The following is a 13,982-nucleotide window of genomic DNA, read 5'->3' on the forward strand; positions in this document are numbered from 1 at the left end:
AGTATAACAAATTTTGAAGCCAGTTTCTTTATAAAAATACATGGACAAATAATATCATTTATGTAACCCTCTTTCAGCAAATATTCACCGAGGCGATTATACCACATGCACCCATATTGCTTTAGACCGTATAAAGATCTTTGTAATCTGATTGAGTACATTTCCCGAGATTTTGAATATGCTTCAGGCATTTTAAATCCTTCATGGATTTTCATGTAAATTTCATTATCAAGTGACCTGTACAGATAAGCTGTAACCACATCCATTAGATGTATTTCAAGCCTTTCACGTAAGGCTAAACTGATGAGATATCGAAATGTTATGGAATCCATAACTGGTGAATATGTTTCTTCATAATCGACTCCAGGTCGTTGTGAGAATCCTTGTGCAACAAGGCGAGCCTTGTATCTTTCAACTTCATTTTTATTATTCCTTTTTCGCACAAAAAACCATTTATGACCAACTGGCTTTATACTACCAGGTGTTTGGACTACTGGTCAAAAACCTCTCTTTTAGTAAGTGACTTCAATTCTAAATCAATTGACTCTTGCCATTTTGGCCAATCAGATTTTTGTCGACATTCTTCGACAGATTGGAGTTCAAGATTCTCACTATCTTGCATAATGTTAAGTGCAACATTATATGCAAAAAATATTATCCACCATTATTTCAGATCGATTTAAATTAATCCCATCGCCAGTAGAACTTATTAAAAGTTCCTCACTCACTTGAGTCTCGGGTTCATTGATTTCTTCAGGAATCTCAGAACTAATCAGATCTTGGGTCTCTTCAGGAGATCCCTTCATAATATCATTTTGATCATTTGTCGATTTTCTTTTTCTAGGATTTCGATCCTTAGAACACAAAGGTCTACCACGCTTCAGGCGTGCTTTAGGTTCACTAGATCTCATGCTTATAGATGGTCCTACTGGGACATCAATTCGGATAGGCACATTCTCTGCATGGATATGCGACTTAGTTATCCTTTTCAAATCAGTAAATGCGTCTGGCATTTGATTTGCTATATTCTGTAAATGGATGATCTTCCGGACCTCCTGATTACATATAGGGGTACGTGGATCAAAGTGAGATAATGATGAAACTTTTCACACAATTTCTCTTTTGATTTTCTTTTTCTCTCCCCCTAATTATGAAAAATTTGTTTTATCAAATCGACAATCTGCAAATCGAGCAGTAAATAAATCTCCCGTCAATGGTTCAAGATAGCGAATAATAGAGGGTGATTCAAACCCAATATATATTCCTAACCTTCTTTGGAGGCCCATCTTACTGCGCTGTGGTGGTGCTACTGGCACATATACAGCACATCTAAAAATTCGTAGATGGGCAATATTTGGTTCATGACCAAAAATTAATTGTGACGGAGAATATTTATTATAATGTGTTGGTCTAAGACGGATAAGTGATGCTGCTTGCAAGATAGCATGGCCCCAAATAGTAGTGGGCAATTTTGTTTTCATAAGTAGTGGTCTTGCTATCAATTGCAGTTGTTTAATAAATGACTCTGCAAGGGAATTTTGAGTATGAACATAAGCCACAGGATGTTGAACTTTTATTCCAACTGATAGACAGTAATTATCAAAAGCTTGAGATGAGAATTTTCCAACATTATCAAGGCGAATAGCCTTTATAAGATAATCTGGGAATTGTGCCCTTAATCGAATTATTTGGGCTAATAACTTTGCAAACTCCAGGTTGCGAGATGATAGTAGGGACACATGAGACCATCTTGAAGATGCATCTATTAGGACCATAAAATATCTAAACAGCCCACTTGGTGGGTGAATAGGTCCACATATATCCCTATGTATACGTTCTAAAAAGGCAGGGGACTCAATGCCAACCTTCATTTGTGATGGTCTAGTGATCATTTTGCCTTGATAACAAGCATCACAAGAAAATTCATCATTTGTAAGAATCTTCAGGTTCTTTAATGGATGCCCACTCGAATTTTCAATAATTCGTCTCATCATTATTGATCCACGATGGCCCAAACGGCCATGCCAAAGCACAAAATTATTTGAATCAGTAAACTTCTGATTTACGATAGAGCGTGCTTCAACTGTACTAATCTTTGAATAGTATAAGCCAGAAGATAAAGTTGGTAACTTTTCTATAATGCATTTCTGGCCAGAAATATTCTTTGTAATACAAAGATATTCCACGTTCATTTTATCTATAGTCTCAACATGATACCCATTTCGGTAGATATCTATAAAACTCAACAAGTTTCTTCGGGACTTGGAGGAGAACAATGCATTGTCGATAATAAGCTTTGTTTCCTTAGACAGAAATACAATAGCTCTTCCGGAGCCTTCAATCAAACTTATATTACCAGAAATTGTTGAAATATTTATTTTTTCCTTATGCAAATAAGAAAAGTATTTCTGATCTTTGAATATGGCATGAGTTGTTCCACTATCAATTACATAAATATCTTCATGATTGGTCTTTGATCCAAACATAATTTGAGGATTATCCATATTCTTCAAAATGACATAAACAAAATAAATATGATAGTAAACATTATTATCTAAGCATAACTTTTATTTATGTACAACAATTACATAACCATACTATCTACTACAAATAACAAAAATTAAAATATTTACATTTCTACAGATTCACTACTGATCACATGACTTGTTTCTCCTTCTGGGAGTACAAAATAATCAGCTACATCCAAATGTATGATGTCTAAATTATATTCAAAAATAAATTTTGCTTCAGCATTTTTCTCTGTCTTCTTTAGGGAGGCTTGATATAGCTCAACCAGGTGCTTTGGCGTACGACATGTACGTGACCAGTGCCCTTTTCCTCCACATCTATAGCATGCATTTTCTGGCTTTGCTGCTTGCACCGCTTCATGCTTTTGTTCCTTCCTTTTCCACTGCTGGTGGTGAGGAGGGTTCTTTGGTGCATTGTTATTACCACGATTAGAGTTTCCTCCCCGACCACGGCCATGACCACGACTGGGGCCACGTCCTCTTCCACGCTTAGCTTGGTGGAAGTTCGTCTCATTCACTTCAGGGAATGGACAAGAACCAGTAGGTCGGCTTTCATGGTTTTTCATTAATAGCCCATTATGTTGCTCGGCTACAAGAAGATGTGAGATAAGTTCAGAATACTTTTTGAATCCCATCTCTCGATATTGCTGCTGCAGGAGCATATTCGAGGCATGAAAAATGGTGAAAGTTTTCTCCAACATATCATGATTAGTAATATTGTCACCACATAGTTTCAATTGGGAAATAATTCTGAACATAACAGAATTATACTCACTGATAGATTTAAAATCTTGTAGCCTTAGATGAGTCCAATCATAACGTGCCCGTGGAAGAACGACCATCTTCAGGTGGTCATATCTATCTTTCAAATTATTCCACAGTATGACTGGATCCTTAACAGTAAGATATTCCATTTTCAGGCCCTCATCAAGGTGATGGCGTAGGAATATTATTGCTTTGGCACGGTCTTGGTTTGATGCCTGATTTTTATCTTTGATGGTGTCTGCTACACCCATCGCATCAAGATGAATTTCGGCATCAAGCACCCAAGACATGTAGCTTTTTCCCGATATATCCAGGGTTACAAACTCAAGTTTAGAAAGATTTGACATTATTTAGAAAAAGAAAGTCCGTACCTCTGATACTTTCAAAGTATTTTCTCGAGATGGAAGAGTCTCGTGTTGATAACGTGTTATAAAATAAAAACTGTAAAGTAAAGACAAGTATAGAGAGAAACTGATATATTATTCAAACTTCAAACTTATGTACATAATGAACTGAATTCTCCTCTATTTATAGAAGAAAGGAAGCTGCTGTGTAAGCTGCTTGTAAGCTGCTACTCTAAGCTGTTGTGCCAGATATAGATAATCTTCTACGATGGATAATATTTATCTATAACGGAGTACCGAAAGGATAAGTTTCTTCAGAAGGCTTATTTCTAATAGAGTACTAAATAGATAAATATATTTACTGCAGAATCTTATATGGATAAGTTTTTTCAGAAAGCTTATTTACAATGAAGTACTAAATGAATATCCATAATATAATATATTTATAACAGAGGCAATACTTATTCGTTCACGAACAATAGTTACCCATGACTTTTCGTATTTATTGAATTGCCTTGAATTCCTATCTGATAGGTATCCGATGAGTCATATTTTATAGTTAAATAAATTGAGTTGAGTTGATAGGTATCCAACAGGTGTTGGTGCGAAAAAGCTAAATTAATTAAGGTGAGACACAACAGAGAGTGAAGATGCCGTGTTTAGTGTTGTTGCAATCTCTACCAGCAATTGCATGTGGTTTCCTCTATCGTGCGCCTCTAAAGTGTATTCCCATAACCTTCAGTCGCCACCTCTATAGCCATCAACTACCATCTCCTCTTCAGTCTTCTCCTCCCCACTTCCTCTTCCTTCTCTCGTCTCCGTAATCCTAAAATCTTCCCTCTCTTCTCCTGGATGGAGGTACACACATTCCCTCTCTCTCCTCTTTTCATGTCTTAATAATAAATTTAAATTATTATAATAGTTGCTTGCTTTACTTGAAAGTATCTTTGATAATGTTACAAAAATTCATATTTAGTATATTGAGGTTATCTCGGTGTCAATATTGATATTGTGATAAACCATCTTTTCCAACTTACCTTATTGGTTAGTTTGATTTTTTGCCCTTTAGTATTGAAATAATTAGTAAATCTTGAAGTATTTACTCTTTTGTTTAGTTCTTAGTTGTGGATTTGTAGTTTTAGCTGTTAGAGTTGATGTATGTAATATTTGTGTTTACTAAAGAATTGTTTGTTTAATTCTTGGGTTGTTTATCAGTTGTTCAGTTCTTAGTTACTGAAGAACTCTAAAAAGTCATTAGAGTTTAATTAGAATTATTTCTAGATTATTAATGTATTGAGAGTTCATGCATATTAAACTGATTAGAACTTTAACTTATTTCAGTTTTAAAATCCAATGAAGTTTAACATTTATAATTTGCATATTTTTTTCCTATAACGCCAAAACAAGTAGCTTTAGACGAGAGCTTGTCTTGAGGCTGCTTTATGAAATGATAAATAGAGTACCGGACAAAATTCGCTTGTCATGCTTGATGTTGCCTGATCTGCGTTGCTATGAGCTGCCATCACAGTTTTACCTCAAGTCTCTGGCCATACCTTCTTGCCTAAGTATGCCACTAAGAGTAATGAGTTATTTGTATGGCTTTATACTCACTTTTGCTTGTATGGTTTAAGGGTTCTTCCCTTGAAATTATTTCCTAAACTTCAGTAGTTCTAATTCAGTAACTGGATGGTAGCTCATTTCAATCAATGTACCACTTGCAACCCAAGTCCTTGATTAGCAAGGGCCAAGTGGTATTAGCAAATAAGGTTAATTAAAGCAGACTTCTTCTTCTCTGACTATGTGACCTGATAATTTTCTTAAATTCCTACTAAAGCACCTCGCCGTAAGTCATAAGCTGTTATTGCCACCTTTTTAGGTTCTTTTTGAATTTTTTTCCTAATATGAAAAAGAGAGAAGATATGATGATAATATGGCTGATAATTTGTGTAGGATGTACTTGAATAGTAATAAACTGTGGCTATGTATTTATTCCGTTCAGCCAAAGGGAAGTTGGATCTACTCAATGCATCGTCCTACCCACTTAATCATACATCCAATGTTATTATATCTTGACACTGTAGTTATGATGTCTTATTTACTGTGTATTCTTTCTCCTTCCCGTTCAACCTTGAACAGGTTAGGAGATTGGCCAATGTATCTCTTATCACAATCTTGTTTTGTGTCTGTCAACAGCAATATTGGAGTGGAACTGCAATTAGCAGAAACAAGGGAATGATTGAGCAGTTGCAGAGATATGGAGTGATCAGATTTGAGAGAGTAGTGGAAGTAATGAAAACTATCGACAGGGCTTTATTTGTACCCGAGGGAACCCCAGCTTATGTTGATAGCCCCGCGAGTATAGGTTACAATGCCACTATTTCAGCACCTCATATGCATGCTATGTGTCTTCAATTATTGGAGGACAAGTTGCAGCCGGGCATGCATGCTCTTGATGTCGGTTCAGGTGATTTTCGACATCACTATTCCTGCAATCTCTTAGCAAATTGTTACTGTTTCTTTCACTATTGGTGGGAAGGTATTAAGAGGGATGTCTCTGAGTATGTGGCTAAATGTGTGTCTTTCATATTCAACTGCTAAGTCATTATTGTAATTGGCTTTACGAGGAATAAGAAATCGCTATTTACAAGCTCTAGAAGCATGGGGTTTATTACCATAAGTAGCATTGTTTTTACATGGTGGGTGACAGAAGTGACACCATCGGATGCAGTTGATACGGAAAATAGTCGCTGCTTATTGATTCTGAGTTTTCTAGACTTGGTTGATTCCATGATTCTGGGAGATCCAGCCGTAGTTGGATTGAGAATGAACCATCTTCAAACTTTTTCCTCTTATTTCCCCAAATTATCTATGTTTTGTTTGCATGTCATGCAGATATAGGATAACAATTTGACACTTATACCAGCTCCATTGGCTCTTTTAATTTGAAAATAAATTCTATGTTGATGTTGAACATATATTTCAGACAATGTAAATGTCTCTCGTGAATTGTAATTGCCCTCACTGCAATGATAAGGGGTTGATAATTGCTACTCCCCCTCTTTCAATTTATGTGGCATAGTTTGACTGGCATGGAGTTTAATTAAGAAAGAAAGACATATAGAACCTATGATCTTAAAATGCCATGAGCTTTCTGTAGCTATTAAAGCATGTTATTAAGGATAAAATGGAAAGTTTAAAGTTAAAATTCTTTCGAAGTATAGATAGGTGACATTTCTTTTTTGGAACAGATTAAGAAGAAAACAGTGCACATAAAATGGAGTGGAGGGAGTTTTTTGTAGTTTGTTGTATAGACCTCTTGGAGGGAACTCAGGGAAGATCTGAGGATGTTTGATTGTAGGAAGTATCAGTAGAAAGCTTGTTGAATAATATATTTAAACATCCTGACCAACTAGATTTTTGAATCTATGGACCATCCAGTTTATGAAGTCTTAAGCTATTATTTAAAAGCTTTAAGCTAGTTTTGCCTGCTAAAAGGATAGGTTGGTGTACTTTAGGTTGGCTTAGCTAAGGGTGAAATTACCTTGTTTTTCATCAATCAAGCAATGGTTTAGAGTGCTGAACTTTGTACCTTGATTGAACTGTTTCACAGCCGGTGTGCATCTTAAAAGTTCTCTTCCTCATATCCTCTTTGGTGGTGATGTCTATTTCTCATTCCTTATTTTTATTCTTTTTGGCGTTCGTTAAGTGCCAGTAAATCTATGTTGATGTGGTTATTATGACTGTGTGGATGCTGATTTTACATGGCACTTAGACTGGCTTCTGAATAGCTTGTTTCCTGTAGGAACTGGGTATCTCACAGCTTGTTTTGCACTAATGGTTGGACCAAAAGGTCGAGCTGTTGGTGTTGAACATATCCCGGAGTTACTTGCATGGTCAATCAAGATTGTTGAACAAAGTGCAGCAGCTCCCTTACTGAAAGACGGCTCCCTCTCACTGCATGTTGGTGGTATGGTTTATAGCTTTGTATTTCCAGCAGGAAGCGTAAGAATTGAGAGATATACTACAACTTAAACCAAGTCTAAAGAATGTTGTCTCTCTTTATGGATCACAACTAAAGAACTGTCAATAGTCAATATTTATTCTTACATGTACTGATCATAACAAAACATAAAAGACATTCCGAACTATTAAAAAAAAAACATATATAAGTTCTAAGAAATTTTAGATGTTTCTTAACGTTATTTCTTAGTTTCTACTTTGACTATTTTCCGTGGATAAGTTGATGGGATTTATGTGTATTATAACAGATGGGAGGAAGGGTTGGTCAGAGCATGCACCCTACGATGCTATTCACGTCGGAGCAGCAGCGGGTGATATTCCTCAAGATCTCATAGATCAGTTGAAGCCTGGAGGAAGGATGGTGATTCCAGTGGGAACTTTTTTTCAACACGTACAGGTTATAGACAAGAATTCAGATGGTTCGATCAGCAGTCGAAGTGAGACTTCTGTCCGTTATGTTCCTCTCACTAGTCGGGATTCACAGTTAGAGGGCCTGTAAATTCAGCTGTTCGCATGTGATGGTAATAGTCATAGTTTACTGTGTATAACTAATTCTTCTTTTTTCTGCTTTCTTTTGTACAGCTCTGCGAACCCTTAGAAATTAGAATGATGAATCAATGTATGAAATGATGCTGTTTTAGTTTCTATTTAGATTTCTCATACTAAGACAGTCTTGTGCATACAATATTTCATATGGTGATGTTGAATCGAAAAGCCCCTTGGTTACTTGGCATGAAAATGAAAACATAAAAATACAAGGGAACATTTCAGGAACTTCCCTTCAATATGTTGCTGCCCAAGGAACCTAAAATGGAAGTGCGAAATATTTGAGATTAGCCGATCTGGGAGTTCAATCTCTTGAGCTGGATTTCAAGTGCTTTTGGATATAAAGTTGGTTGCTAAACCTGAAACTATGCACTGCAGCAAGATTATCTTCATCATGCCTTGGAAATTGTGGAAGATGAGATGTGCTCTAAGATTATACTGAAATGAGATAGAGACTGCTTAACAGAAGATATATGCAAATGTGGGACTTTTGTAACTTCGCTTGAAGATGCAGGGAAGGATATGCTATCATCCGGGCAACATAGGTACACAAAGGTGTTACTTAACAGTCGGACAATGAAGTGAGATGAAGACCATAATGGAATTAGAGTTCAAATCCCAACAGAAACAAAAAAAAATTGCCAGATAATTTCTTTCGATTTGCGTAAGTTCTGGTGAATAGAGTTATCGTATCGTACATGTACTAGTGGAAGACAGTAGGTACTTAGTGTAATAGTCAAAATTGTATTCAAGCTAATGGGGACACCAGTGTTTTAAAAGGCTTTTCTGAGACTCGCCCCTTTAAAAGGCTTTTATGGGACTCGCCTCGGGGCTCGCCCCGGAGCGGGGCAGTATCAAAACGCCTTGAGACTCATATGTGAGACTTAGTTCTGTGAGGTTTACGCCCCCAAGCGCCCGACTGTGCGCCCTAAACACGCTTAACGCTCAAAGCTCGGGACTCGCGTAACAGTTCTTATGCAAATCATGTGTTAAATTCACTAATTAGCATTGTTGACTCACAATATTCTTTAACAAATAAATTATTAAATTTTTTTTTATCTATAGGAATATGAAAATTGTGAACAACTCAAATAACGAACCATAATATTGTATATTTACTAATTGAGAACATCGAGAGGGTGAATATCATTTGAATATTTCTTTTGAAAATAGATAACCCAAATTTATATATTTACTTGATATATCTTCATGTCTTAGTTCTATGTCTCTTCAAATTATCATGCATTTATTATTTTACTATTTAAAAATAACTTTATATTTACTCATGAAGGAGTAATATTTTAAATTACAGTGTTGATAAAATTTATTGAGTTTTTAAAGAGGTAAAATATGCAATTTGATAATATTTTTTAAGAAATTATAATTTTTAATTGCTTGAAAGTTAAGACGTTGTAGTTAATTTATATTTCATAGTAAATTTAACAATATTGCATTATTTAAACTTGTAAAACATGCTAGATATTTTATTTTGTATGAGTTTCTTTAAAAAAAAATTAGTTTTCTTGAACTTTTAATATATCTTTTATATTTTATTTTTGTTATAGTGCTTTATTATTAATTTATAAATTTCAAAAAGTAAAGATCTGTCGGCCTGGAATTGTATTAGGTAAAACGCTCCGCCTTTTAAAACACCGATGGACACCACCATTATGCGAAAAAAAATATTTTAGCAGCCAGCGAATACTAAAAAAGAAAAAGCTCTGGTGAAGTTGAATAGAAGAGCACCAATATAGTCTATGTTTACTGGTTTAATCTAGCAACTGGAGAACACCACGGCTTAAAAGTAAAGGCAAATTAACATATCAGTGGAACAAGAATATTGTCCACCCACAAACATTCATCCACCAATTTGAAGTTCCCAGAAAGCAAAACAAAGAAAGAAAAAAAAATAGTAGACGCATTATCTATATATAAGCAATTGCCAATTTAGGGTTCAAAACTTGGAATTCAAAGCTTACAAGCAAGTGCTAAAATGGAAAACGCCTAACCAAAATTCCGGAAAAAAAATAAATAGGAAAAAACACTCATAGCTGCAGAATTGTGACCGCTATGATTATAGAACAAATGAACCTTTGATCAAATCAAAACATGTTGCGCCTGGATCTATCTTCAGCAACATTTACCCTGATTGTCCTCCCATCCAAACTCTGTAATATACCAGCCGTAGAGAGAATTGTTAGCTTCAAGAAACACTGTCAAACAAATATATCTCAACTGTTTAACTGTATTAAGAGATAAAGAAGTAATGGATTAAATCTGATTTAGGCTGTAGATGTCAGATGACCTTCAGAATAACAATAATATTTCATAGTGTCGGATATTCTAAGCTTCACATGTTTCTTACCACTGAATAAATTCATCTTTTATGTACCAATTAAATATCATTGTAATGTACCTCTAGGCTCTAACGTATAAACACAGTTGAATAAACAACAATACCTTATTCGAAAAATTAGCTTATCTGACTCTCCAACAACTCATGCACTTACTCTATTATATTGGAAAACATTTAACATCACACATGCATTGCTAATGCCATAATTAAATCAGTGCAGTAAGAACTCGGGTAATGATGAAAAAGGGTTTTTTTGAGTGAACAAGTATGATGAACAAACTATAGGTAAAAGAAACAACAATCTTTAATGTCGACTTGCTTATCGTTGTGAAAAGAATAATTATACTCTATAATATAGCTGTTGCAATTTCGCACTATCGTAATTTTGCCTTTAGTTTCCAGCATTCAGTTTGGATTTTATCAAAGAAACCCAAATAAAATAGCTTAATTAGAAAACTGATCTGCCGAAAAAGAAAAGTGAAAATTTAGACAATGGAAAATATGAAAGACGATTGAGAGAATTGACACGCTTCCTCTTCTGGCTAACTCTTCAAAGACAATATAAATTAACAAATGAGCATGACTTTGATTGTGTGTGAGAAAGTATTACCTGTCCATCAAGGTTAGCAATTGCATCACTCATTTCAGTTTCACTTGCCATCGTAACAAAACCAAAACCTCGCGACCGGCCAGTTTCTCTGTCATAAACTACCCGAGCACTTACTACTTTACCATGTTCACTGAACAGTTGCTCAAGGCGTGCATCATCAATGCCCCATGGGATATTGCCGACGTAGATCCTGTAAGACTGTTCAAATGTCCGAGGCGGACGCTCAGGTCGCTCTCCTCTACGAGCAGCTTTGTTGACTGTCAAGAGTCTTCCATTGACATCCTACTCATAGCAAAAAATGAAAAATCAAAAAGATACTGAAGTAGTCTGGAAACATATCAAAGTATTTGTGCTTCATATATCGAATTTTCACGAGAATCTATTCAAATTTTTAATTAAGCAATATATAGATACACACGAATGTATAAATCCTTCACATTTTATCGCATACACCGGAAGAACAAATCATGCAAGCAATAAGCTCCTAAATTCACCACCCCTCACATTTCTTTCTTTCCATGAGGACCATTAAATAAGCAATGGACTTGCGTCCCATGTTTTTATGTTTCATCTATTGTAACCACGAAATGACTGAATTGTTATACAGGTCTCTTCACAAGAAACAGCTCAAAGCCATACAAAACAGTAAACATCATATTCAAATCCCATCTAACTGTTATCTCTGTATAATTCTTCTTTCTCCATATTATTTTCCCAAATAAACACATTAGCATGCGGCATGCAAGAATAAGCTTCTCACACAAAGATTTGGTACAAAAAAGGGATAACGTAAACTCACATAACGATTGTACATTTCCACAGCTTTCTCAGCTTCTTCCACCGTACTCATTGTCACAAACCCAAATCCACGACTTTGATCAGTGTCCCTATTGTAAATAACCTGTAAAAACAAAACATCAGCTCAATATTGACTTGCTGGTTTGCTTGCTTAAATTTTTAATGCTGAGGAAACTCTTAGAATGTTGGAATAGTTTCTTAAGACAGTGTCTACACGACTCAAGCTCTACATGTATCTCCTCATAAAATAAATAATTTTCTCCTACTGTCAATTTCCCCTTTGTTTTTCCAACATATGGAACAAGAACCTCTGAAATAAATAAATAAAATTCAAACTTTTCAGTGAAATTGTCTCAATAGTTACCTCAGCAATCTCAACAACACCAGCCTGCTCAAAAAGCCGAGCCAGCCCTTCACTGTCTACATCATAAGGTAAATTCCCAACAAACAACTTAGCATCTTCAGGTGGTTCTTGAAACTCCTCCTCCTCCTCTTCTGCTTCAACCTCATCACTCTCCCCAGCATCTTCAACTGCCTCTACAAACCCTTCTTCTTCTGTTTCTTCACCACTAGCTTCAAAGTTAAACAAGTCTCCAGATTCCTGTTCTTGGCCGTCAAGTATAAGGGTGTTTTCTTCTTCTTGCAGTGCAGAAACTGATGTTTTCTTTTTGAGGGATAAGATAAAGGGAAGTGATGAAGGAGAATAAGAGCAAGAAAGGTGGAGGAGTTTAATGGGTTTTAATGTGTTTGAAAGATGTGGGTAGGAAAAAGATTTGGATTTTGTGGTGGTGGCAAAGAGGGGAGGAAGAGAAATGAGGCAACTGTTAGTTGCCATGGATGAAGGCTTTATTATTGGCTTGATTGCACAGGACATTTCTCTATGCCTCTCTAAGGAAGGGTTTCGAGTAGAAGGGTTTAGAGGAGGGACAGAGGATAAGATGAAGAGGACTGAGGAGAAAGGCAAACCTAGATTTTGTTGGGGATTTTTCTAAAGATTTTTTGCCCTCCAGGACTAGGAAAGGGGATTTGGAGGTTAAAAAAAACTCATATTAAATTTGTTAGGAATCGTTTGGTGCACAGTCAAGCTAAGATTAAGGATTCGTTTGGTACGAGTGATAAAGGAATAATTAATCTCAAGATTAAATTTCATATGAGTTTGTCCCATATTTGATTGAGATAAAGTCACGGTATAATTAATCCTGAGATTAATTATCCCAAAATTATATTGTTATTTTTATCCCTATAAGAGGGTGGGATAACTATCCCGGGATAATTATTTTTATCCTTTAATAGGTCGTTTGGTTAGGAAATAAGTTATCCCATGATTTATTATCCCAGGATTAGTTATCCTGATAGTAATCTCACCCTTCCATAAGGGAAAAAAATAATACTACAACCTGGGGTAACTAATCGCAAAATCAGTTATATTGTGATTTTATCCCAATCAAACGTGGGACAAACTCGTCTCAAATTTAATCTCGCAATTAATTATCCCTTATTTGTCGTATCAAATGAGCCCTAAGAGATTAATAATAAAGATGTTGGTAATGCAAAGATTATAATCGATTGCAAAGTGATGTAGGATGAAGAGAGTTCAGTTGAATCTTTTTCTCGGAAGATCAGATGGCGTTATATACGCGTATATATGTATGTATGTATGTGTGTATATATATATATATATATAGGATATGGGATGTTAAATTATGTAACAACCCAACCGATTGTTTTGAGTTCCGCATATTATTTTGTGATCTGAGACTTTTTGTAGGTTCAGTTAAATATTTGTGACTTACGGGTATGAATGGTTCGGTCCCCAAGTATTTGGAGGTATTTTGGAACACTTGATTTCTAACTTGAAGTCTTAAGTTCATGAAGGTGAACAAAGTCAACAACTTGTGTTAATGTGCTTAGATCTCGGTTTGAAGCTTAACAAGTTCGTATGATGATTTTGGACTTATACGGATGTTCAGACTAAGACTCGAGGGTTCGGGTGTATTTCGGCACTACTGCATAAA

At 35.6% G+C, this 13,982-nt stretch overlaps 2 protein-coding genes across 2 annotated transcripts; one reads left to right on the top strand and one right to left on the bottom strand.

Moving 5' to 3' along the window:
* The first annotated feature begins 4,239 nt into the window (after positions 1-4,239).
* Positions 4,240-8,323, top strand: LOC107787075 (protein-L-isoaspartate O-methyltransferase 1). Its single transcript, XM_016608596.2, is given in 5 exon segments — positions 4,240-4,425; positions 4,427-4,495; positions 5,831-6,101; positions 7,440-7,604; positions 7,906-8,323. Coding segments are annotated over 5 exon segments (894 nt in total). The 5' UTR covers positions 4,240-4,287; the 3' UTR covers positions 8,157-8,323.
* Positions 8,324-10,103: 1,780 nt separating this feature from the next.
* LOC107772527 (31 kDa ribonucleoprotein, chloroplastic-like) lies at positions 10,104-12,984 on the bottom strand. The gene is made up of 4 exons (XM_075247174.1): positions 12,332-12,984; positions 11,969-12,070; positions 11,170-11,451; positions 10,104-10,371 (listed from the first exon to the last, which is right to left on the bottom strand). Exons 1-4 carry the CDS (start codon positions 12,839-12,841, stop codon positions 10,306-10,308), a joined length of 960 nt encoding a protein of 319 aa, XP_075103275.1. The 5' UTR covers positions 12,842-12,984; the 3' UTR covers positions 10,104-10,305.
* Positions 12,985-13,982: the final 998 nt, after the last annotated feature.

The sequence above is a fragment of the Nicotiana tabacum genome, chromosome 24 (assembly GCF_000715075.1).
Source record: "Nicotiana tabacum cultivar K326 chromosome 24, ASM71507v2, whole genome shotgun sequence".
Lineage (NCBI taxonomy): Eukaryota > Viridiplantae > Streptophyta > Magnoliopsida > Solanales > Solanaceae > Nicotiana > Nicotiana tabacum.

Bases quoted from the DNA above. Each gene is read 5' to 3' on its own strand.
- LOC107772527 (XM_075247174.1), bottom strand. From the start codon at position 12,841: ATGTCCTGTGCAATCAAGCCAATAATAAAGCCTTCATCCATGGCAACT. The intron at 11,452-11,968 runs GTGAGTTTACGT...TGCTATGAGTAG, and splicing joins TGGAAATGTACAATCGTTAT to GATGTCAATGGAAGACTCTT. The intron at 10,372-11,169 runs GTAATACTTTCT...GGTATATTACAG, and splicing joins TTGCTAACCTTGATGGACAG to AGTTTGGATGGGAGGACAAT.